The sequence below is a fragment of the Rhinoraja longicauda genome, chromosome 28 (assembly GCF_053455715.1).
Source record: "Rhinoraja longicauda isolate Sanriku21f chromosome 28, sRhiLon1.1, whole genome shotgun sequence".
Taxonomy (NCBI): Eukaryota; Metazoa; Chordata; class Chondrichthyes; order Rajiformes; family Arhynchobatidae; genus Rhinoraja; species Rhinoraja longicauda.
The window spans coordinates 19,209,568-19,235,113 of NC_135980.1; the positions used below are offsets into that span (position 1 = coordinate 19,209,568).

The 25,546-nt window shown below is 37.0% G+C and overlaps 1 protein-coding gene across 1 annotated transcript; it reads right to left on the reverse strand.

Annotated features, from left to right (window-relative positions):
• Positions 1–1,086: 1,086 nt before the first annotated feature.
• LOC144607159 (mucin-16-like) lies at positions 1,087–24,582 on the reverse strand. Its single transcript, XM_078423801.1, has 17 exons — positions 24,089–24,582; positions 18,528–18,664; positions 18,370–18,437; positions 17,793–17,962; positions 17,481–17,507; positions 17,076–17,209; positions 16,921–16,988; positions 15,590–15,756; positions 14,251–14,277; positions 10,353–10,471; positions 10,199–10,266; positions 8,532–8,695; positions 7,718–7,905; positions 7,427–7,494; positions 5,434–5,588; positions 2,208–2,323; positions 1,087–1,434 (listed from the first exon to the last, which is right to left on the reverse strand). The coding sequence occupies exons 1-17, from the start codon at positions 24,453–24,455 to the stop codon at positions 1,342–1,344; spliced, it is 2,136 nt and encodes a 711-aa protein (XP_078279927.1). The 5' UTR covers positions 24,456–24,582; the 3' UTR covers positions 1,087–1,341.
• Positions 24,583–25,546: the final 964 nt, after the last annotated feature.

The following is a 25,546-nucleotide window of genomic DNA, read 5'->3' on the forward strand; positions in this document are numbered from 1 at the left end:
TGTCTTTATACAAGACAATGATTATTAATTTCACAACATCGAAAAGAATCTGAACAAAACCAAATAATTTAATGTTAACATCGAAAAAATACTATGGTCTACTCAAACATTAAAACATGGATGTCTTTTATTGGGTTAGGAAATCTCAACATGTTCACATAATAAGGCAAAACGGTATATTAAATTAATAATTATAAAACTATGATACATAGCAGTTATGTAAAATTATTTCTTCTATTAGATTTTCAAAACTAACACACTTTTGATTTTCTGAGGGCTGATTCTGTAATTTAAAACCTTATGCCCATTTTTTTGGTGTATTTGTTTTGAATACTTCTCCAAGGGCAACAATAAACTTCAGAATCATCCCTCCAATTTGTTATAAATATATATTGCAACAATGGAGTCACAGACATAATCTTTACATTAAAATGCAGATATATGAGGAAATGAAGTGCAGATTATATGAAGATTTTAAAAAGTGGATGCCTTTTCATTAGAATGCTGTCAACAAATGCATGTTTAATGTGTGTGCTCCTTCATATGGGCACATTGGGAAACAGAATTCAATACCCAAAATGATCATCGAGTTGATGAAGAATCCATAAGCTGTCTGAGGAGTGAGGTCAATTCAGCATTGAGCCTTGTTGATATAAGATGGATGAATTGTGGGCACTAGCCAGATGGGACCTGTTGAATTCCTTTGGCTGATAGCTAGGTTATTGGTGGTGGTGGGACCAAGCCTGAGGTGAAGGTAATGAGCAAGAGACAAAGTGGAATCGATTGATGTGGGTTGGCAGTGGCCCCTGGGAAGCTGGTAAAAGCAGCACAGAAGTGGAAATTTGAGCTGAAATTTAAACCATTTTCTAAATACAAAAATGACTTGTGTAGACAGGTTCATTTCAATATACAAAACTTTATTTCCTTTTTAACTACAAAAAATGTATTAAATATTCTCTTTACTTATGTGTAATCAAATCAGTAGACCGAGTGGATACATAAATACCATCCCTTCGCTAATTAAATTATACAACAGTAGATCATTTATATTTGATACTGTGAAGGATGAAAGACATTTTCACTCTTTGAAAAGGGTTCTAAAATTGTTTCTAATTTTTTTCCAGAAAAGAATTGGATGTATATGCACAAGAGACAGGCATTACATTCTCAGAACAAACTCAAGGAAGAATAAAATCTTTGGCATAGGTTGCTGCTCAAGCTAATTTACTCATAAATATATAAAACATCTCTGCATATTTGTTGTAACAAACTTTCATTCCGTACATTCTTAAATATTACAATGATTATGTTGGAAAGACTAACTTTCAAGTGCAAGAACTACTATTTTCCATCCAGATGAGAATAGTAGATTCCAAAGGGATTTTGTAACATCTCATAGAAGCCATGAAACTTCTTCTTAATGCACAAAGTAATCTGGAAGAAAATGAGATTTGGAGAGTGTTAGGCTTGAAGTCGAAGAATATGTAAGCAAATGTGAGTTTTCAAGATGCAGTCTATTTGTTCATGGAAACAAGGTGAAAAGATAAGGAAATCTAAATTATTTGATTGATCATTTTGAACTCCAAGTTAAAATGAATCCTATGCTTTTTCCATTAGGAGAGATTGAACAAAGCTAAAGGGACACATGGAACTACAGATGCTGGAATCTTGAGCAAACCACAATTGCTGCAATAACTCAGCAGGTCAGGCAGCATCTCTGAGGAATATGGAGAGGTGATGTTACGAGTTGGAACCCTTTTTTACACTGATTGTTGTAAGTGGGAGAAAAAGGTAGAAAAGAGATGTGGGTGGGTGGGGGGGGGGGGGGGGGGGGGACGGGGACAAAGCCTGGCAAGTAATAGGTAGATGCAGGTGAGGGAGGGAGGTGATTGGCAGATGGGTGGAGTAAGTGACAAATGTTGGAGACAAAATTTGTTGTGATAAATATGCATCTGCCAATCAAACCTCCCTCACCTGTATCCAGTTGTTAAATGTAATTCTGAAATTGGTTATTGTTTTGAATAGACATTTCCATCAGTTGATTCTGACAATTACTAGGTAACTGTATAAATTTGCCCATTTTAGTTAATTTTATCAGAGATCTATGTAATTAGTGAGCAACTTGTAGCATATGTTAACCTGGGCTGCTTAACGTAACAGTGCGTTAGATATGGTTATATATCATTACAAGAACTGAATGTACTTACCAAACAGCCCAAAAGGACAAGGAGAAACAAAGCCAGCAGAATGGCCAATACTATCAGTATGATGGCCCAATATGGCAATTCACTTCCACCCAAAAATCCAGATGACCTGGGACCTGCTGAAGGTAAACAAATACATTGCAATATAATTATACAAAACAAATAATATTTTAATTATGGCTACTAGGTTTAATTGTCTACTTTATACATCAAATATATCCCACTTATTTGAGGAAATGTTGTGCAAAATTATGGAGTGTGGGCAAGGGTTGATTGGAAATTGTTGTTAACAATATCAGGTTTAATGCACTGTAATCCCAAACCAGTGTGAGTCTGAACCAGTTCAGGAACAGCTACTGTCCTGCAACTATCATGTTCTTGAACCGACCGACGCAGCCCTAACTTATCTTGACAACAGAACGCTACGACCCACTTCTTGCACTGCTATGAACTTTTTCTTTTTTAATTATGTTTTTGCACAAATTATTTTTTTTGTACTATTTTCTTTCTTTTAGAATGTTATGTTTAATTTATGAATAATTTGCTTTGGTGTGTCTGTCTGAGTCTACATGCCTGTGATACTGCTCCAAGCAGGATTTGTCCTTGTATCAGTGCCTTGTCAAACTCATGTGTATGACAGTAAGCCTGAACTTGAACTTAAGAAATATCAAGAGGTTGGCTGAGCTGGATTTATTATGAAGCAATTTATGATTAAGCAAATGGTAATAATGTAAAGGAGGTTGTTTTTGCACTCATGGGCACATTCGACAGAATCTGTTTTGGAACTTTGTTATCTTTAAACATAACAATGCGAAAGCCCGTCCTACACCAATTATACACAGCTCTGAGGACTTCTCCTTGGCTCCTGTAAAACTAGTTTACTGGGAACTTTAAAACTAGTAAATGAGAATAATTAATTCTGAGAGGAGAATAATGGATCTGGAGTTATTCATGTTGTCCAAAAGTATCTGAGAAACAGCTTTCAAAATCTATGCAAATTCAATTTCCATCCCATCTGATATCTTGGGAGTTAGCACTATAAACCAAAGAGTCATAGAGTCGCAGAGTACAGAAGTAAGCCCTTCGACTCACCATGTCTATGCTGCCTATTGTACCTCATCCTATTTACCTGTCTTAGGCATAGCCTTCCATGCCTTGATGATGCAAGTACTTGTCTTGTTTCACAAAATGTAGTGAGAATATCTGCTTCGATCACCTCTTAGTCTCTTTCCTTCAGGAAAAATAAGTCAGCCTATCCAATCTTTCCCTGTAAATAACATCCTTCAAACCAGGCAACGTTCTGCACTCTCTCCAAACACATTTTTCCACAAACTGCACATAAAAGTCTAGGTATGGCCAAGCTTATGTTTTATAAGGCTGTAACATGATATTCCAGTCATTATATTCTATTCCGTGGCCAATGAAGGCCAGCATCCAATGGAGACAAGAATCCCACCCTATCCATTTGAACTGCCACTTTCAGGGAGTCTATCGATTTGTAACCAATGAATCCAGGGTTCATCAATACACCCTTGACACTACCATCTACTGTGTATAAAAATACTTTACCTTGCATTTGCCAGGAAGAAATTCTATTTATTTTTGCTCTACCCAACTTTCCAGCTGATGCTGTAGCTTTAAAGCAATTTCCTTGTTATCTACAACACCAATTTTTGTATCATCTGCAGACTTATTTACCACACTTAGTACATTCATACCCAAGTCATTAATGTGCCATACACATCAAGGGTTCAAGCACTAATCTTGCACTATACTAGAGGTCATACACCTCCAAACAGAAAAGCAATCCTTCATCACCACCCTCTGCCTCCTGTAACCAAGCCAATTTTGGATCTGATTTGCCAGCCTGTTCTGGATCCCATGGGCTGTTAACTTCCGGAACAGCCTACTATGCAAGACCTTGTCAAAGGCCTTACTAAAATCCATGTGGACAACATTTATCACACTCCCCTCATCAAAGTGCCTATATACCGTCTCCAAGCATTCAAACAGATTTGTGAGACAGGGTTTCCTTTATAGAGGGCCGTGCTGACTACCATGAACCAATCTTGGCATTTCCAAGTGAATATAAATTCTGCCCCTTTGATTTTTTTTCATTAGTTTCCCTGGTAATGATGTAAGACTCACTGTCTTGTAATTAGCAGGCTAATCCCTGCAGACTTTTTTTGAATAAAGGAGCAAATATAGAAATCCTCCAGTAATCTAGTACTTCACCCATGGCTAACAAAGATGCAAATTTGTCAATTGGGGTCCCAGCAATCTCGTCTTTATCCTCCAATTGCTGTCTGAGATGCATTCATGAGGCCCTGGGGACTATTCACCTTTATGTGTCCTAAGATATGTAGCAGCTCGTTCTTCCTAACATTAACGTGAACATCACTGTTCAATGCTCTGAACTCTCCCTCCCCATGTCCTTAGTGAAAACTGTTGAAAAGTATCCATTTGACATAGGAGCAGAATTAGGCCTTTCAGACCTTTGAGTCTACTTCATCATACAATCATGGCTGATCTATTTTTCCCCCTCAATCCCATTCTCCTGCCTTAATCCCCTAACCTTTGACATCCTTACTAATTATTTAGGTAATTGTCCACGACCATAGCTCCATACACAGATTATCCCTTTGATTCCTAAAGGAATCTACTCTCTCCCCGGTTATTCCCTTCAATATAAAATATTTATAGAATACCTTGGGTTTCTCCTTAATCTTGCCAGCCTATTCATGACCTCTTATTGCTCTCCTAATATCCTTTTTAAATACCTTCCTTCTCTCCCTTTATGCCTCACATGACTCTACCATTTCCAGTTGCTTATACTTGTCAAATGCTTCCTTTTGATTCCTCATCAATCCTTCAGCATCTTGTGTCAACCAGGATTCCCTAATCTCGCCATCCTTACTTTTCATGACATGTTGACTCTGACCTCTCACTATCGCTCTTTAAGGGACTTATTTATGGGATGGCATTTCACCTGAAATTAGCTGGTCGCAATCTATTTTTGATAGGTTCTGCCCGATATTAACAATTGCAGAATAAACAAAATGCCATCTGTTCATTCCCTCCAGATGCTGCCTGACCTGCTGAGTTCCTTCACCACTTTCTTTTTTGTACAAGATTTCAGCATCTGTAATAACTTGTGTCTTTGAGTATGGAATAGGCGTGCCAACATAGTATAAGTGAATATATGAAGAGAAACAGCAGTGATACATACCTACAAGTACACTGTCAGGTTTTAGCTGAAATTCAGCAAGCTGCGTTGATTCATTTGTTCCAAGAACAAATTGTGATTGGATTCTTTCTGAAGTGATTACGTTTCCTTTCAAAGGGTCAAAGAAGCAAGAAGTGGAAACTTTCACTGATCCTGAGCTGTTGGGGAGATAACAATTTAACACAGAGTAAAATATGAGTTTCATTCTTAACTCATGCTAATAGTGTATTTCACAGGAGAAATATCATTGCTCATCATTCAAATCTTATTAAATCAACAGTAACTTACAGTAATCACACACATAGCTAAATATATAGAGCAAGCTCTACTCTTCCAAAAACTGCAAAAAATGATATCTCCTTAAAGATTGATCATTGAGACACACATTTAAGTTGGGAGATCTTAGAATAAATCCTTCATACAAATATATTTTAATGACAATCAATCTTAACCTCTCCAGTAATGAAAATTAACTTTAACTAGCAGAGTCTTATGCTTTGAATTAAATTTGTTTTTGGAGATTTTTTTAAACAATGTCATTTTTTAATTTCTCTCTCATATCTCCCTCAACATTCACACAAGGTCTTCATGCTGTTCCTTTTTCTAAAAGGAACAGAACCTCATATTTCGCGTGGGTAGCTTACACCCCAGCGGTATGAACATTGACTTCTCTAATTTCAAATGACCCTTGCTTTCCATCCCCTCCCCCTTCCCAGTTCTCCCACCAGTCTTACTGTCTCCGACTATATTCTATCTCTGTCCTGCCCACTCCCCTGACATCAGTCTGAAGAAGGGTTTCGACCCGAAACATCATCCATTCCTTCTCTCCAGAGATGCTGCCTGTCCCACTGAGTTACTCCAGCTTTTTGTGTCTAACTTTGATTTAAACCTGCATCTGCAGTTCTTTTCTACACATTCATTTTTTCATGCCGTATTGCCAACATGCTTACTATATGAATTAAATGCTATGACTGACACTTCCCATTATCTTGATGATACATCAGTCGGCATGGAAGCACAGATAATAAGGCCTAGAAATTCATTGATAGCCATGAGCTCTAAATGCATATCTGGCTGGATCTATGGGTTGTAGTTCCTCGAAAGGAGGCAAATTACGACATGCCAACACAAGCACATAAAACGCTTTACACAACTGACGGGAATGAGTTGTGGTCAGAATAGAACTTACCAGGGAAAGCTCCAGAGGAAGTCTACAAGGAAGTCCAATTCTAACAAAAGGTTTCCACTTAAATCAAAGTCCTTTCTGAATACTAATTAATATCATTTCTGCAATGAATCTAAGTGAAACTAAGGACAAAATTGTACCTGATTTCACCCCAACATCCAGACTGACTGTATGAACATACTGCCTGTCTGCATTTACCTGTGGTGGGGGAGGGGGGGGTGGGGTTGGGTGGGGGGGGGGGGGGGGGGAGGGTTTTAATGAAACTGGGCATCCTGCTGGCATCTGGGAAGTCAAAGTGAGACCTCAGCAGTGAATAGGTCCCAGGAGGAACTCAGTGGATCAGGCAGCATCTGGAGGGAACAGACCGTGGACATTTGGGCTGAGAACCTTCATATGAACTGTTAATCAATCCTCTACTCTTTGAGTCCAAATGAAGCGTCTCGACTCAAAGCATTTCCCTCAACATTCCCCTCTCCATATGAACTGTTCATTTCTCATCAAAGATGCTATTTGACCCGCTGAGTTCCTCCAGCTGTTTTCTTTTTACTCCTGATTCTAAAATCTAGACTCTTGTTTCTTCATCTTTTCAGGGGAGCTGAATCATTCTGACAGCCATTGACACCAGGTTTTGCTTTGTGTAAAAATCTTGCAAGGCTAGTTTTATAGTTTATAGAATTCAGTGACAACGAAGAATAACTAAAATTGACATAAATAATATTTAATAAGTTTAACAATTGGCTATTTATTTATATTAAGATAGATTTCTAGATGTTTTTATGAAATACATAAATACATAACTCTTTTCCTTACCTTAAATTAGAAACATTGCAAAATTTATAGCATTCGCTTAGAACACTGTTTATAAAAAGATCTTGAAGCTGTAAAAGAATGATGGTAAATATAAATCTAATCCTTTGTAAACAAAAAAAAAGAATAATTTAAATGAATTTGCCTGAAAATAAATGAAGTGGAACAAAATAAATTTATCACATTTGTGTTACATTACAATTATTTCAAATTTTAATAGATCAAGTCCAAGATTTTGTCATTAACTTTAAAATATTTTAATGTCCAACAATTAATATAAGCAGAAATCATTACCCTTGCCATGATATTCGTTGTTAGGTTTTTATATGAAGAAGATTCTAAAATTTGGAGTTGGTCTGTAAAGTTGACGTTTACTATTGTGAAGTTAATTTGAAAGCCGAGGTCCGATTTGCGTAGTGAAACTGTTGTTGGAGGCTGTACTGATGTAGCAACTGTGACCGGAGATTTTGCTTCCTCACAGCCTAAAATAAGACATGTTTTAAAATATTACTCTAAAGTTAAATCAGAAATGATTACAGTCAAGCGTAAAATCTATATCTAAAATTTATAATCTTTAATGTTAACACCTCTTACTTTAAAAAACAACAATGAAACGGGTTAATTTATACAAGTTTATAAACATATAAATATCAACATTTAAGATATTGATGAATATATTAATTTAAGAGAGTCAGGGGATAGATATGAGGTTAGCATAGGAAAGTGGTGCTGAGGTATAGGACCAATATTGTGATGTTATTGCATGCCAGAATGGGCACGAATGGCTGAATGTTCCCTGTTTCATTTTTTTTAAGTTAATCTATTTGGCTGTTAGCAATTCACTATGAAAAACTAATAGAATAATAAGCCATTCACCAAATTTTATCCTTAGAAAATGTTCTAAAGCTTTAGTGTTCAGTTTAATGAATAAACTAATACATTTTTATCATTGACAAACAGAAATCTTTAATCATTCATTAGCTCAGGACGCAATTCAATGGACAGGCTAGAAGTACACATAATGAGAATGAATTCCAAATATAATTCACGTTGATATGTATGGACTTATTGAAATGCATATGGCATATGAATAAAATAAGTTAAATACCAGTTATCTGAACATTATTGGTGTTAAATTCATAAGTTGCAGTGCTGGAGGTATTATTTGTTCCGTCTCTGAATGCCTGCTCCACGATAACATTGTCAATCTGCTGTGAAGAATTCTTGAAAAAGCAGTCGGCAAGTGCTTTCACAAAGCCCTCGTTTGTCGCGCTGCCAAATGTAAATTAATTGAAATGTTATTTCTAAAAAATACTCTTAGTTTCGAGAGAGCACTATTCACTAAATTGCATATCTTTAGCTAGCTTAAATCAGACTTACTTCAGAGGAATAGTTGTTCTTGGCTTTTTCACAGGCTGAATGCTCTATGCAGTGAAGGACAGGGTGTTTAATCTACCTTCAGCTCCACAGATTACATGACTCTATTATGTGTCACAATTGTACAATTACAGGTTGTGCACAGCCACAGATTCAGCCTGCTGTCCCATTTTAAACCAAAAAAAAAAGGATGCTGGAAAACTAAAATGAAAATAGAAAATGCTGGACCAATACTCAACTGTATCAGCACAGTGAGAAATAGTGTCGATTTTTCAGGTTGAAGACTCAGAGAATGGTGCAGGTCAGGAATGTGCTGTCAGGGGTGGTGGTGAAGGCAATGGTTTTTAGATAGACACCTGGGTTGCGGGGAATGGAGGGTTATGGATCATGTGCTAGTAGAGGAGATTTGTTTATCTTGGCATTGTGGGCCAAAGGGCCTGTTGCTGTGCTGTACTGTTCTATGTTCTGTGTCCTGACCTTTCATCAGAATGGAGAAGGAGACAAAATAAGCCGATAGAGCTGCAAGGAGGACCAGGAAGGAATGATATGTCTGAGATGCTAAAACCAAGGTGAAACCTATCCTGTGGTATTTACCATATCAGCACTAACTTGCGTTGTCCCAATAATTTAACTATATTTTTATTCCTATTGATCAATACTTTATCAAGTCAAATTTTAGAGGAAATTACATCTCCTTTATCAAAATAATTGCCTTGTCATCTATCCCCAAACAACAATATTAAATGCTCTGTAGAGCACTTTGAGAACATTGTGCATTGTCTCTGAGATTAATTCTGGTGAAAAACAGCTCCGTGAAGCCAGAGCACAAAGCAAAACCTTCTAGGATATTTCTTTTATAATGAGATTCTTGCCTGATAACGTGGAATCATAAGTAATAGGAGCAGAATTAGGCCATACGGCCTATCAAGTCTACTCCACCATTCAATCATGGCTGATCTATCTCTCCCTCCTTACCACATTCTCTTGCCTTCTCCCCATAACCCCGGACACCCATAGTAATCAAAAAACTATCTATCTCTGCCTTAAAAATATCCATTGACTTGGCCTTCACAGCCTTTTGTGGCAAAGGATTCCATGGAATGAATCATAACTTGGAGAATAAAGGGCAATACTAAATAAATAGTCATTCTAATCCGATTAATCATTTAAACCTGTTGTCAATCATATTGATACGAAGGCACCATTATGTATTAGTACTAAATCAGGCACTCATAGTATTGATGAGTAGACAATAGATTAGCAATAGGTGCAAGAGTAGGCCATTCGGCCCTTCGAGCCAGCACCGCCATTCAATGTGATCATGGCTTATCATGAGTAGAAGTCTACAAGATCCCCAATTTCTAAGCAAATCTATAAAAGGTAAGAAAGGATTCTTACCTTAAGCGGATGTTTGTACATTCTAAAAATTGAGCCCTTATTTTGCTGTTGCGAAAGATGGCATTGAGCTGAAAGAAAAATATACTTGTTAATAATTATTATCACATTATTTAAATTATTTTAATAAAGATTATTTAAATTTATTTAGGGATACCTGATAAATGACATTAGCTGAAGCCGACTGATACAGTGCCGAGGTTGGGTCAAGTAGAACTGAACTGACTGGTAGGTTGGTGATGATAACAGACACATCAAAGCACAGAGTTTTCTGACCTGGTTGTTGAGTTATGGTTTGGATGAGAAAACATAAAATAAGCAATGGTGTTTTACTGGCAACCTGCTTCATTTGTTTTTGAACATTGTAATGGAATGAATATAATTATAAGGCTTTGCTTTATCATTGCAACTTGCACAAACATTGAGAAAGATGCTGGGAAATATATTACCAATTCCCCAATTAGAACGTAGAATAGTACAGCACAGAAACAGGCTCTCTGGTGCAACATGTCTGTGTCGAACATGACGCCAAGATAAACGAATCTGCCTGCACATGATCTCTATCCCTCCATACACTGCAAATCCATGTGCCTATCTAAAATCCTTTGAGTCACCTCTCAGCGGGTCAGGCAACGCCTCTGGAAGACATGGAAAGCCAATGTTTCAGGTCGGGATCCTTCAGACTGATTGTATGGAGGGGTGTGGGGAAGAAAGCTGGAAATGAGGTGGGGACAGGACAAAGCCTGGCAAGTGATGGGTTCATACAGGTGAAGGAGTGGGGGAAGTGATTGACAGATGGGTGGCCAAAAGCTACAGGTGCAAAGGAGACAAAGAGGTGTCGGATAAGTAGAGGAGTGAAATGTAAAGCCAGAGGTAGGGATATAGGCGGTGGGAGAGTAGGTTGGAGGGCACAAGAAAGAGAGGGGGGGGGGGGAAGGGGGGTGTTACCTAAAATTGAAGAATTCGAAGTTCCTATTGTTGGGTTGTAAGCCACACAGGCAGAATTGTTGCCTCTTTAACTTTGTTCTGTCCATTGACCTTATTGGCTGCCTATATTTTGCTTTTGCTTATTTATTGCACATGTTACTTTTCCAAATTCCACTTTCTGCTTTAGTTTTCTCCTTCCTAAATTACTTTTAAAATTGCTTTAAAATTCTTTTTTAAATATGCCTAAAATGCATCAATGTTTATTTATAAGTCAAGTCAAGTCAAGTCAATTTTATTTGTATAGCACATTTAAAAACAACCCACGTTGACCAAAGTGCTGTACATTTGATTAGGTTCCAATAGAAAAAAAATAAAAAAAAATGAAAACATACAGTAGCACGCAAACAGTTCACAGCGCCTCCTCAATGAGCCTCAAACGCTAGGGAGTAGAAATATGTTTTGAGCCTGGACTTAAAGGAGTCGATGGAGGGGGCAGTTCTGATCGGGAGAGGGATGCTGTTCCACAGTCTAGGAGCTGCAACCGCAAAAGCGCGGTCACCCCTGAGTTTAAGCCTAGACCGTGGGATAGTGAATAGCCCCAAGTCGGCCGATCTGAGGGACCTGGAGTTAGAGAGGGGGGTTAGAAGATTTTTGATGTAGGGGGGGGAGTGTCCATTTAGGGCTTTATACGTGAATAGGAGGAGCTTGAAGTTGATTCTGTACCGTACAGGGAGCCAGTGGAGAGAGGCCAGAATCGGGGTGATGTGGTCCCTTTTACGGGTACCCGTCAGGAGTCTCGCTGCGGCGTTTTGGACCAGTTGCAGGCGGGACAGGGAAGATTGGCTGATCCCAGTGTATAGGGAGTTGCAGTAGTCTAGGCGGGAGGAAATGAAAGCGTGAATGATTTTTTCTGTGTCGTCGAATTTGAGGAAAGGTTTGATTTTAGCTATGGTTCGAAGTTGGAAGAAGCTGGCTTTTACCACAGCGTTGACTTGCTTATCAAATTTTAATGCAGAGTCAAATATCATGCCGAGGTTTTTGACATGCGGTTTGACTAGGCAGGATAGGCTTCCAAGACTGCCTGTTATCAATTTGATGGAGTCGGGGGGGCCGAATAGGATAACCCATTAAAGAGCTGAATGTAGATGTTGTATGCTGTAGGTGAAAATTACATTCAATTCACAGTCAAGCTAACTTAGAAGGCAGACTAGTGGATCACCACAGGAGGGTGGCAAACAACATGCTCTCCAGGTCATGGAGGAAGAAGAGGAAAAAATTGGTTAAGACAAATGTGAGTCCTTTGAATACAGAAACAGGTGAATTTATTATGGGGAACAAGGAAATGGCAGATGAGTTGAACAGCTTTGGTTCTGTCTTCACTAAGGGAGACACAAATAATTTCCCAGATGTACCAGGAGACAGAGGATCTAGAGTGATGGAGGAACGGAAGGAAATTCGCATCAATCAGGAAATGGTGTTGGGTCGACTGATAGACAATAGACAATAGGTGCAGGAGTAGGCCATTTGGCCCTTCGAGCCAGCACCGCCATTCAATGTGACCATGGCGGATCATTCACAATCAGTACCCCGTTCCTGCCCTCTCCCCATACCCCCTGACTCCGCTATCATTAAGACAATTGGACTGAAGGCTGATAAATCCTCAGGGCCTGATGGTCTGCATCACAGGGTACTCAAGGAAGTGGCTCCAGAAATCGGGGATGCACTGGATGCACTCAAAAGAGAGTTAGATAGAGCTCTTGGGGCTAGCGGAATCAAGGGATATGGGGAGAAGGCAGGAACGGGATATTGATTGTGGATGATCAGCCATGATCACATTGAATGGTGATGCTTGCTCAAAGGGCCGAATTGCCTACTTCTGCACCTATTTTCTATGTATCTATGCATCTATGTTATGTAGTCTTTAGATGATTAGCTCAGATGATACATGGAAAAGGGAAGGGGTTTAACTCCTACATACTACACAACATATGAATGTGCAGGCAAATAGAAATTAAAAAATAATAATTCCTAATCAAAGAGTAAAATTGAACAATATACTTTATAAAATTTTAACTGTGTCTCAACCACTGACCATAAGGTGGACTGAAAGAAAATATATTAGCAGTTGTCGTGCATTTATATGCCTCCAACAAAGAAAGCTTTACATTGTGTTGTTATAGATAGGTATTAAGCCACTTAAGCAGATAAAAAGAATGAAAAAAATAATCACAAAAACAAATGTTCAACGTGCAACAATTTAAGAGGTTTAACAATGTATAGTTTTGTCAGGGTAGACCCAAAATGCTGGAGTAACTAGGTCAGGTGCTGGAGCAGGTCAGGTGCTGGAGTAACTCAGCAGGTCAGGTTTTGTGAGGTTTAATGCCTGTAAACTTCAGTATATGTAAATAAGGGTACGTTTGTATGGTTTATTTATGGTGTACCATTGTGCTCCTGTGTGCAGTTTTGGTGCTGCCTGCTTAATTTGTTGCTGATCACCTTTGAGCTATTGCATTTTACTCTGCGTTTCTACACTGGGAAGCCACAAGAGGTCATACTTTTCAGAAACCACACCGTTCAAAGTGTATGAGAAATTAAGAAAAGGAGATCGACACAAAATTCTGGAGTAACTCAAGTAACAAGGTTATTGGGATATGGCCAAACGCAGGCAAATGAGACCAACTTAGATGGGCATCTTGGTCGGCATGGACGAGTTGTGCCAAAGGGCCCATTTCCATGCTGTATGAGCCTATGACTTAGACAGGTACATGGATAGGACAGGTTTAGAGGGACATGGGCCAAACGCAGGCAGATGGAACTAATGTAGATGGGACATGCTGGCTGGTGTGGCTCGTTGACTCTAAATGAGGGTGAAACCCCTTGCAAAAAGAAAAATATGTTAACGGGGCAGAAAACTAGAAAGAACCCCACAAAAAATGGTTCTCCCAAATTCGTTAAAACACAATGCAGCAATGAAGAGAGATCATTAAGAACGATGTGAATGGATAATAATCAGCCATGATCTGAGTGTCTGTTTTGAAAATTAAGCATAATGTCAGAATGTCAGTATTGAAAATGAAGCATAATGTTCAAATGGCAAAAGAGAAAAAGGACTAATGAATTGTACTTACTGATTGGAAAACCTGATTTATGATAGTCTGAAAAACAACAATATAGCAGAATTAAATGTCAGGATAATGTTTGTATTGTTATTATATTGAAATTGGAGCTTAAGAAAACGTAAATAAAAAGCTATGGATCACTGTTTGTAAGAAACAACATGAACTGAACACATTTAAAAATCAAAAACTAACAGGGATACCGATAATAAATTGAGGTTTATTGTTTTAATTGGTAAGAAAAATGATGGCAGAAAATCATTTTCTAAATGAAAGGAGGTAGAGAATCTATAGATTCTCCAAATGTCAGACTATTTGCTTCTTAATGATGGATTCCAGAATGTTCCCTTTGTCAGTTGTTAAGCACATAGTCTCTTGTTTTCTTGAACTGTGACATTACATCTGCAGTGTTCCAGTCCTCTGGGTCCTCCTCAGATTCCAGGGAGCCATGGCAGATTCAAAGGTCCCTCTTTCTGTAGCCACGTTCTTTGAAATTATAGAACTCTGGTCATCAGATCCAGATAATTGTCAACCTATAGCACCATCAGTTTTCCAGATACATTTTTATCTAGTATTTGCAATTGAGATTCTAAAATATTTTATTGTTGATGAGCATTGATCCTTGACAAGAACAGAAAATAGGTACGTCTCATGATGCACATATTTTAAACGCAGAGAACGAGACCACAAGGGATCGTGCTACATTGTGCAAATCTATGGTTAGACTACAAGAGTTTTGAAAACAGTTCTTGGGACTTCACCCTGGGAAAGATATGTTGTTCTTGGTGAAAGAATAACATAAGTTTATAGGAATGCTACTAGGATTTCTACGATCAGTTTACCTACTGATAAATGAAAAGTTAAGGTTTAATTTGATTGACATTTTCCAGATGGTTGGATGAACTAATGGAATAGATAGGAAATGCTTTTGGTGGCTAGAGTGCCTCGAATTGAGGGACATTGTTTAAGAAATAGGCCTAGCCCATCCAGGAGAGAAATTGGTAAAAAAAATCAATATGAAATGAGAATGAAATCTGGGGTCCTTTTCTAACAATTGACCAAGTGAATTCTAACTATAAATCTGACATGGATAACATTATGGACAGTTAGGGTATGGGACATGGAGTTAGGTCACCAATTAGCCAGGACCTCTTTGAATGTTGGAACAGGGTCGGGGGGGGGGGGGGGGGAATAGACTACTTATTTTTCACTGCCACTAGAGAAGAAAAGAGGAATTCCACTTGGACATATCAGAGTAAAGGTTATCCAACCCTTTCACATGGGGCAGGAGCACATGGAGGTTACAAACTGATTTTGATTTTCTAATGAAAAATTACCAGATATTTCATACCATTTACATAGAGACTGTTGTTATCCAAGGAATAGGCTCCCAAAATAGTGATGTTCCTTGTGTTGGAACTGAACTGATCGTGTATGATAATTCTGTCCTCATTCTCTGTAGATATGGAATTGAAGGAACAGATAGCAAATACTTTGGTCATCATATTGGTTGCAGTGCTGCAAAACAAAATAATTATAATTTAAGACACAAGGAACTGCAGATGCTGAATTTTGAGCAAAAGACAACGTGCTGGAGTAACTTAGCAGGTCAGGCAACATCTGTGGAGAGAATGGATCGGTGGCATTTTGGGTTGAGACCATTCATACTGATTATAGTAGAGGGGAGAAATCTGGAAAAGAGAAGTGGGGTGGGACGAAGCCTGGCAAGTGATAATGGATCTTGATGAGGGTGATTTGAGTGGCAGATGGGAGTAAGTGACAAAGGCTAGAGGTGAAAAGGCGACAAAGTGTATCACATAAGGAGCAGAGAAGATGAAATGTAAAGCTAGAGGGAGGGATATAAATGGGAGGGAATTGAAGAACGGAAGGTGAAAATGAGGTGGGAAATAGGTAAGTACCGGGGAGGGCGGGGCACAGGAAAAGGAGAAGGGGTAGGGAGGCATGCATTAGTCTTTGAATTCAATAGTGAGTAGTGTCCACTCACAAGGACCCAAACAGTATTTCCAGGAGAGGCAGAGGTCACCCGCACCTCCTCCAACCTTATCTATTGTATCCGCTGTTCCAGATGTCAACTTCTCTACATCAGCAAGACCAAGCGCAGGCTCGCCGATCGTTTCACTGAACACATCCGCTCAGTCCGTCTCAACCAACCTGATCTCCCGGTGACTCAGCACTTCAACTTCCTCTCCCATTCCCAATCTGACCATTGTCAGAGTGAGGCCCAGTGCAAATTGGAGGAACAGCACCTCATATTTCGCTTGGGCAGTTTACCCCCTAGCAGTATGAACATTGACTTCTCTAACTTCAGGTAGTCCATGCTTCCCCTCTCTATTGCCTCCCCTTCCCAGTTCTGCCACTAGTCTTCCTGTCTCTGTCTACATCTTATCTTTGTCCCGCCCCCTCCCCTGACATCAGTCTGAAGAAGGGTTTCCACCCAAAACGTTCCCCCTTCCATCTCTCCCGAGATGCTCCCTGACCCGCAGAGTTACTCCAGCATTTTGTGTCTACCTTCAATTCAAATATATTGGCCAAGGTCAGAGAAATGAAGCAAAATTATATTTCTGCAGAGGAAAATATTGAGAGAAGAACGAAGTTCCTGATTAATCCCTCTGTCATAGATTGCTTCAGGGAACAATGAGGAAAACAAGGAATAATTCTCACCTTAAGGAGTTTGTGTTGCAGGCAATAAATGTTGAAGTTATATCACTGTTAGTAAACAAGGTAGTGAGCTGCAAGAAAGATAATTTTCAGAATTTCAGTGAGCTGACGAAATTAAATGATGGTTAAATGATTTCAATGAATATTACTTTGATCACCTTTTGAGTAATTGTGTGCATAGCTGATTGGTACAAAACCGATGCCGGGTTATGAAGTGCATTAACGAAGGGCAAATTAGTTACAGTAAAGGTCACGTTAAATAGTGTAAGCAATTGACTTTTATTTGGAAAATCTGCCAAAAAGAAAGAAAGATGAAATTAATAACCTTATTGCATTGCTGTTTTTGCAAAAATCACGTAAGAAATCAGGCAATAGAAAACATCAAATGGAAACAGAAAACAATAGAAAATTTCAACTTATACTCTGAATAATTGTTTTGAATGCAAGGTAACAAAAATTCAATTGATTATGGAACTAAAAGAGATGCTGAATGCTGTGTTAAATTAATCAGGAATACTATTTAAGAAGCATTAACAAGCAACAACGCCTGAAATCATACTCACCATTTGCCTGTTTTGATTCGTGGTAACCTGAAAAGATGATAGCAATGATAAATTAATTGGAGCTTTTTTGAACTTGATATGAAATACTTCCTGTATTTGATGCCTGTCAAATTAAGAAGAACTTTGTGCCGCTGTTACAAAATTAAAAGAAAAAAATGTAGTATCAAACTCTAATGGGGAAGCTGTTTTCAAGTGGCTTTACTTTAAAGATAACATTACAAAAACAGAATACAGATTAAATGAACACAATTTGCTGATCAGGTTCTGTTATGAATTCTGCAGTACAATGTCAAATGATTATACAGTTCCTACCGTTAACATAGAGACTATTTGGATCCAGAAGATAATGTCCAAAGTTGGTGATGTTCTGTGTGGTGTAACTGAACTGGCGATACACAATAACTCTGTCCACATTCTTTGCTGCAGAAGTATTGTTGAAGGAACAGATAGCATACACGCCAGTCCCCCGATTGTTTGCAGCACTGTCAAAAAGAAAATGTTCATGTACATGAAACAAGACAGGTACTGTGACATAAAGATGGAGATTGCACCAGTTTATAAACCGATTCCTTAAATTGTCACAATGTGCTTAAAATAGTTTTAACAATTTTTTTTTAAATCAACTATATTATACACAATGCAACAGAATCTTTTAGGAAATTCTATTTGGAATGTTGTTATTTTATCAACTACCTCCTCTGGCAGCACATTCCATATACCGACCATCCTCTGAGTGAAAATGTTGCTCCTCAGGTTCCCATTAAATCTTTCCCATTTCATCTTAAACCTATGTCCTCTAGTTCTTCATTCCTCTACCCTAGGTAAAATACTTTGTGCATATAAATAATATAAATAACGTGAAGAATAAAGGCAACGTTATATAACTTACCTCAAAGAAATTACTTTGCAGTCTGTAAATGCTGGTGCTATATCACTGTTCTGGAAAAGGGTATTGAGCTGCAAGGAAGGTATTTGCATTATTTCAGTTAGAAGATGAAATTAAATAATTGTCAAATTATTCTGATAAATAATACTTTGATGCACTACCTTCCAAGTAATAGATTCTGATGCCGATTGGTGCAACAGTGATGAGGGGTCATTAAAAGCTGCAGTGAAGGTCAGACTTGGTATAATAAATGTCACATTAAGCCCAGATGTTATTACTTTTCCAATTGGTTCTGTAGCTGCAAAGAAAGAGAAAATGAACAATTATTTGAGCAAGTCAACAATATTGCTCATCCATTCATTGTTCCAAATATAATGTTTAAATCAAGCAAAAGTCACAAAACCATACCTAATTTTCCAACATTTAAATGGGAATAATATTTTTTTTCTCTGTGTTTTTTTTAAATTTTTTAATATTTTATTTAAGTTTTAACAGAACTCATACATTATACATTTCATATTAAACAATAATAACTACCTTATAAATTCGATTATACACGTATTGTTCTGTATTTTCTCCCCTCCCCCACCCCCCTCCCCTCCCCCCCCACCCCCCAGTTAAAAAGAAGGAAAAATAAAAAGCAGAAGAAAGAGAGAAAGAGAGAAACCTGGAGTCCCGAGGGAGTCACTGCCGAGTAATTTATTTTTAAGTTCTTATTAGGTAACCAAACAATCCTGAGTTTAAATACTTCCTATTTTTAATCCTAGCTTTACCATGAATGGGTTCCACACCTTCAAGAAGAAGTCGTATCCATTTCTCAGATTATACGTTGCTTTTTCTAATGGGATACAACTCCGCATTTCTGCATACCATCTTTCAAATCTTATTTCATTTTGTTCTTTCCAAGTAACCGCTACACATTTTTTTGCTACTGCTAATGATATTTTGAGAAATCTTTCCTGATATTTATCCAAAATTAGCTTTGGTATTATTCCTTTTGTATCTCCTAACAAAAACAACCTTGAATCCATTGGTATGATCTTATTCATCAATTGATCCCAAAACTTGTTTAGGTCTTGCCAAAAAGGAGTTACCTTCTGACATGCCCATGTAGAGTGTAAAAAAGTGCCCACGTCTTGGTTGCATCTAAAACAAATTTCCGATGAGTTTGGTTTAAATTTTTTTAATTTTTCCGGGGTTAAATATAGTTGCTGCAAAAAAATATATTGTACTAAGCTATATCTCACATTAATAGTATTTTTCATACTATCTAGACACAGTCTTTCCCAACTTGGTTCATCAATAATAATATTAAGATCTGTTTCCCATCTTTGTCTTGCCTTATGAATTCCTATCTTTGGACTAGATATTTGTAGTAGTTTATACATTGATGATATAAATTTTTTAATTCCCTTGCCCTGAATCAAGGATTCCATTCCTTTAATCTGAAATAGAGACATTGAATTACCTAACTTTTCCCTTAAAAAAGATTGTAATTGATAATAGAAAAAAATACTATTCCCTGGAATTTGATATTTATTTCTCAATTGAGAAAATGTCAAAAAGGTATTTCCTTCATAGCAATCTCCTATATTTTTAATACCCTTCTGTTCCCAGAGTTGTAGTATTTGATTATTCCAAGCAAACGGCAATAATCCATTTTTTACTAATGGAGTTTTAGCTGTTAAAAAAAATCTTTTATCCTTAACTTTAACTGTTTTCAACAATGTATTAATTAAATGTTTTAGCAAAGGTGACTCTTTATCCTTAACTAATAGCTTCGCTTCCCATTTATATATAAATTCTTCTGGACAAGACTCTTTTATTTTATCCATTTCAATTTTAACCCATGCTGTTTTTCCACCCTCTTGATAAAAGGATGAAATAAAACTCATTTGTGCTGCCAGATAGTAATTTTTAAAATTTGGTAATTGCAATCCACCTAATTCAAATTTCCATGTTAATTTTTCCAGAGACACTCTTGGCATTTTACCTTTCCAAAGAAAATTCCTCACAGTTTTGTTCAATTCTTGAAAAAATTTATTTGGCAAAGGTATAGGCAGTGTTGAAAATAAATACTGTATCCTCGGAAAAATATTCATCTTAATACAATTCACTCTCCCTATCAATGTAATTGGAAGATTCATCCATTTCTTCAGGTCCTCATCTATTTTTTTTATTAGTGGTTTATAATTTAATTTATACAAATTATTTAACTTATTATCTACTTTAACTCCTAAAAACTTAATGCCTTCTTTTTGCCATTTAAACTGACTTTCTCTTTTACATTGATCATAATTGCCTTCAACAAGAGGCATTATTTCAGTTTTATCTTTATTAATTTTATATCCTGATACTTTCCCATATTCTTCCAGTCTGAAATATAATTTTCTTAAGGATTCCAATGGTCTAGTAAGACAAATTAAGACATCATCTGCAAATATAGTAATTTTGTGATCTTCCTGATTAACTTTAAATCCTTTAATATCTAAATCTGATCTTATTAGCTCTGCCAGAGGTTCAATGGCCAATACAAATAAAGCCGGTGACAAGGGACATCCCTGTCTACTAGATCTTTCCAAATTAAATGATTGAGAAGATTGGCCATTTGTCACCACTTTGGCTTTAGGTTGTTTATAAAGAGCTTTTACCCAGTTAATAAAACCATTTCCTAATCTGTACTTCTCTAATACTTTAAATAAAAAATCCCATTCTAACCTGTCAAACGCCTTTTCAGCATCTAAAGCAACTGCTACGCTCAATTCCTTTCTTTTCTGTGCTAAATGTAAAATACTTATAAATCTTGCTACATTATCAGATATTTTCCTTTTTTTGACAAATCCAGTTTGGTCCTCTTTAACCAGCTTCGGTAAATATTCTGCCAATCTCCTTGCTAAAAGTTTAGCAACTATTTTATAATCTGCATTCAACAATGATATTGGTCTATAAGAAGATGCATTTAAAGGGTCTTTCCCTTTTTTTAAAAAAATTACAGTTATAATTGCCAGTGAGAAGGAGTCTGGTAATGTAGAAGTTTTTTCCGCTTAATGTATCACTTCCATAAATAGTGGTAACAACAAATCTTTAAATTTTTTATAGAACTCAGGCGGGAAACCATCTTCCCCTAGAGATTTATTACTTGGTAAAGAATATAATACTTCCTCCACCTCTCTCAAAGTAAAGGAGGCATTTAGTCCCATCTGCTCCTCATTAGAGATTGTTGGTAATTGTATCTTGGATAAAAAATTATTTATCTTAATTTCATCCTTTTCAGATTCAGAATGATACAGATTAGTGTAGAATTGCTTAAATACCTCATTAATTTCTCTAGGTTTATAAGTAATAATGTTCTGATTTGTTCTAATTGAATTTATTGTTCTTGATATTTGTTCTTGATATTTGTTCTTCTTTCAGTTGCCATGCCAATACCTTGTGCGCTCTTTCTCTTAATTCATAATATCTTTGGTTCGTTCGTAATATTAGTTTTTCTGTTCTGTGAGTATGTAAAGTATTGTATTGAAATTTTTTATTTGCAAGTTGTGTTTTTTTTGTATCTGAAGAAGTTTTCTGTAAGTCTTTTTCTAATACGGTGATTTCTTTTTCTAATCTTTCAGATTCCTTCCTATAGTCTTTCTTTATCTTAGATGAGTAGCTTATAATTTGGCCTCTCAAATAAGCCTTCATTGCATCCCATACAATAAATTTATCATCCACTGAATTTAAATTTGTTTCCAAATATAATTCAATTTGTCCTCGAATAAAATCACAGAAGTCTTGCCTTTTCAATAGTAAAGAGTTGAGTCTCCATCTATACACTGACTGTTCTTTATCTGGCATCGTAATTTTCATTAATAATGGTGAGTGATCCGATAGCAATCTAGCCTTGTAATCTATTTGTATTATTCTACCGCTTAATTGAGCTGAAATCAAAAATAGATCTATTCTAGAATATGTATCATGTCTATTGGAATAAAAAGAGTAATCTCTTTCCTTGGGATGGCTTTTCCTCCAAACATCTATTAAATTTAAACTTTCCATTAAATTCAAGGTTGTCTTCGCTGCTCTTGTCCTTGTCGGTGTCCTTGATGATCTATCCATTACTGGATCTAAACAAAAATTGAAATCTCCCCCTATCAATATATTTTCATGTGCTTCCGCTAGATTTAGAAAAGTATCCTGCACAAACTTCTCATCATCTGTATTTGGTGCATATATATTCATTAAAGTCCACAATTCTGAGAAAATTTGACAATGTACAATTATAAATCTACCTACTGGGTCACTTACAATGTTTTGTATCTTAATTGGTAGCGTTTTCTTAAATAAGATCGCAACCCCTCTTGCTTTTGAATTAAAAGAAGATGATACCATATTTCCTACCCAATCTCTCTTTAACTTTTGATGTTCTTTTTCAGTTAGATGTGTTTCTTGTAAGAAAGCTATATCCACTTCCAATTTTTTCATCTGTGTTAAAATTCTCTTCCTTTTTATCGGTCCATTTAACCCATTAACATTAAAACTCAAAAAGTTCAGTAATTTAACCATTATTCTTAACAAAATTACTCCTATCTATAACATTACTTAACACCTCGTTTCTCATGGTTCTTTGGGGAGTTTCCTTAAAATTCACCATGTTGCTGTACATCCCCCCCCCCCCCAACATCCAGGCCAAAAGAAGAAAAAGAAAAAGAAAAAGAAAAAGGAATAGTTAAAAAAACCCAAAATAACCCCCTACTAATGCTGTTTATAAAAAATAAAACAGCATTACCTCCCTCTATTTTACGGGTCATGACACACGCCATGAATACACACATGAATCCCGCAGTCATCAATTGGTGGTTCTCCCTCCCCCCCCCCGAACTAGCATAACCTTTTCTCCCAATCATTTTTCATTAACTCTTTACATTTCATATCCTTTATCTTCTCTCCGTTCATATCCGTTTCAGTCCATGTCTCCTTGTCAATCTTCTTGTATCTGTTGAGCCTTTGGAAGTTTTAAAGCAAATTCCTCAGCTTCCTTGTGATCAGTAAAAAATTTGTTTCCTTCTTTTTCTATAAAAATTTTCAATGTTGCAGGGTATCGCAGGTAAAATCGATAACCTTTTTGCCACAGGGCTTTTTTCGCAGGGTTAAATTCCTTCCTTCTATTTAGAAGCTCATAACTTATATCAGGATAGAAAAAAAAGATTATTCTCTCCACTTTTCAGAGGAGTAGAATTCTTTTTGCATTGTACAGCCGCCTTCAAAATTCTTTCTTTATCTTGATATCTCAATAATTTTATGAGAATTGATCTCGGATACTGACCCTGTTTTGGACTTGGTCTTAATGCCCTGTGTGCCCTTTCAATTTCAATTTCACTTTTTTCCATTTCCAAAATATTCGGAATTCACTTTCGAAAGAATTCTATTGAGTCTTCTCCCTCTTCGCCTTCTTCAAGACCAACAATCTTTATATTGTTTCGTCTACTAGTATTCTCCAACAAGTCCAGTTTTTCAAATATCTGTTTCCTTTCTGTTATCCAAGCAGTTACGTTGTCTTCGATCTTATTCACTCTTTCAGTAGTATCTTCAGTCTTAACTTCCAGTTTTTAAACTTTTTTATCCAATTTATCCATTTTTTTAAAACTTCTGTTGATAGCAATGGTATTATTTTTTAATTGTTCACATACTTCTTTTAAGATCTCTTCTATACTTCCCCTATATTTTTTGCTTCCAATTATACCTTTAGGTCTATCTGGAAGGCAAGGTTCACCTTCTGATGAATCTTCTTGATCGTCTGTATGTTCTTGGTCCTGGTCCTGGTCGGTGTCACTATCTGTGGCAGAGGCCTCCTGGGATTGTAGTTTCTTTAACTTGCCTTGTGACATTTCGCGCATGCGCGGTTCCCCTTGTTCGCGCATGCGCGGATCCCCGTATTCACGCGAGGCATGCCTCTTCCTCCCGGGTGCCGCCGCTCCTGCTTGCCTTTCTTCGGGACCAGTCCTCTCAACTTGAGCACGAGGATTCTCCAACGCAACAGGGCCTCCTTCTCTCTTCTCACCCGATCTCTTTAACCCGGTGGGTTTCTTCAGTTTTTGTTTAAGAGACATGTCTAAATAATCCCCCAATCTTTATAGAGAATTATAGACTTTCTAAGAAACTTTGTTCAATTTTACTCGGTACTTTTCTAAGTTTTGTTCGGAGGAGCTGGAATACCACGACCTGTGCCTACGTCATCACGTGCCGCCCCCTTTCAGGAATACTATTTAAGAAGCATTAACAAGCAACAACGCCCGAAATCATACTCACCATTTGCCTGTTTTGATTCGTGGTAACCTGAAAAGATGATAGCAATGATAAATTAATTGGAGCTTTTTTGAACCTGATATGAAATACTTCCTGTATTTGATGCCTGTCAAATTAAGAAGAACTTTGTGCCGCTGTTACAAAATTAAAAGAAAAAAATGTAGTATCAAACTCTAATGGGGAAGCTGTTTTCAAGTGGCTTTACTTTAAAGATAACATTACAAAAACAGAATACAGATTAAATGAACACAATTTGCTGATCAGGTTCTGTTATGAATTCTGCAGTACAATGTCAAATGATTATACAGTTCCTACCGTTAACATAGAGACTATTTGGATCCAGAAGATAATGTCCAAAGTTGATGATGTTCTGTGTGGTGTAACTGAACTGGCGATACACAATAACTCTGTCCACATTCTTTGCTGCAGAAGTATTGTTGAAGGAACAGATAGCATACACGCCAGTCCCCCGATTGTTTGCAGCACTGTCAAAAAGAAAATGTTCATGTACATGAAACAAGACAGGTACTGTGACATAAAGATGGAGATTGCACCAGTTTATAAACCGATTCCTTAAATTGTCACAATGTGCTTAAAATAGTTTTAACAATTTTTTTTTAAATCAACTATATTATACACAATGCAACAGAATCTTTTAGGAAATTCTATTTGGAATGTTGTTATTTTATCAACTACCTCCTCTGGCAGCACATTCCATATACCGACCATCCTCTGAGTGAAAATGTTGCTCCTCAGGTTCCCATTAAATCTTTCCCATTTTATCTTAAACCTATGTCCTCTAGTTCTTCATTCCTCTACCCTAGGTAAAATACTTTGTGCATATAAATAATATAAATAACGTGAAGAATAAAGGCAACGTTATATAACTTACCTC

Excerpts from the sequence above, each read along its gene's own strand:
- LOC144607159 (XM_078423801.1), bottom strand. The coding sequence starts at position 24,455 with ATGTCTCTTAAACAAAAACTGAAGAAACCCACCGGGTTAAAGAGATCG. Across the intron at positions 16,989-17,075 it reads TGCACACAATTACTCAAAAG|CTCACTACCTTGTTTACTAA; the intron begins GTGATCAAAGTA and ends TCTTTCTTGCAG. Across the intron at positions 10,472-14,250 it reads TAAATCAGGTTTTCCAATCA|GTCAGAAAACTCTGTGCTTT; the intron begins GTAAGTACAATT and ends CTCAACAACCAG.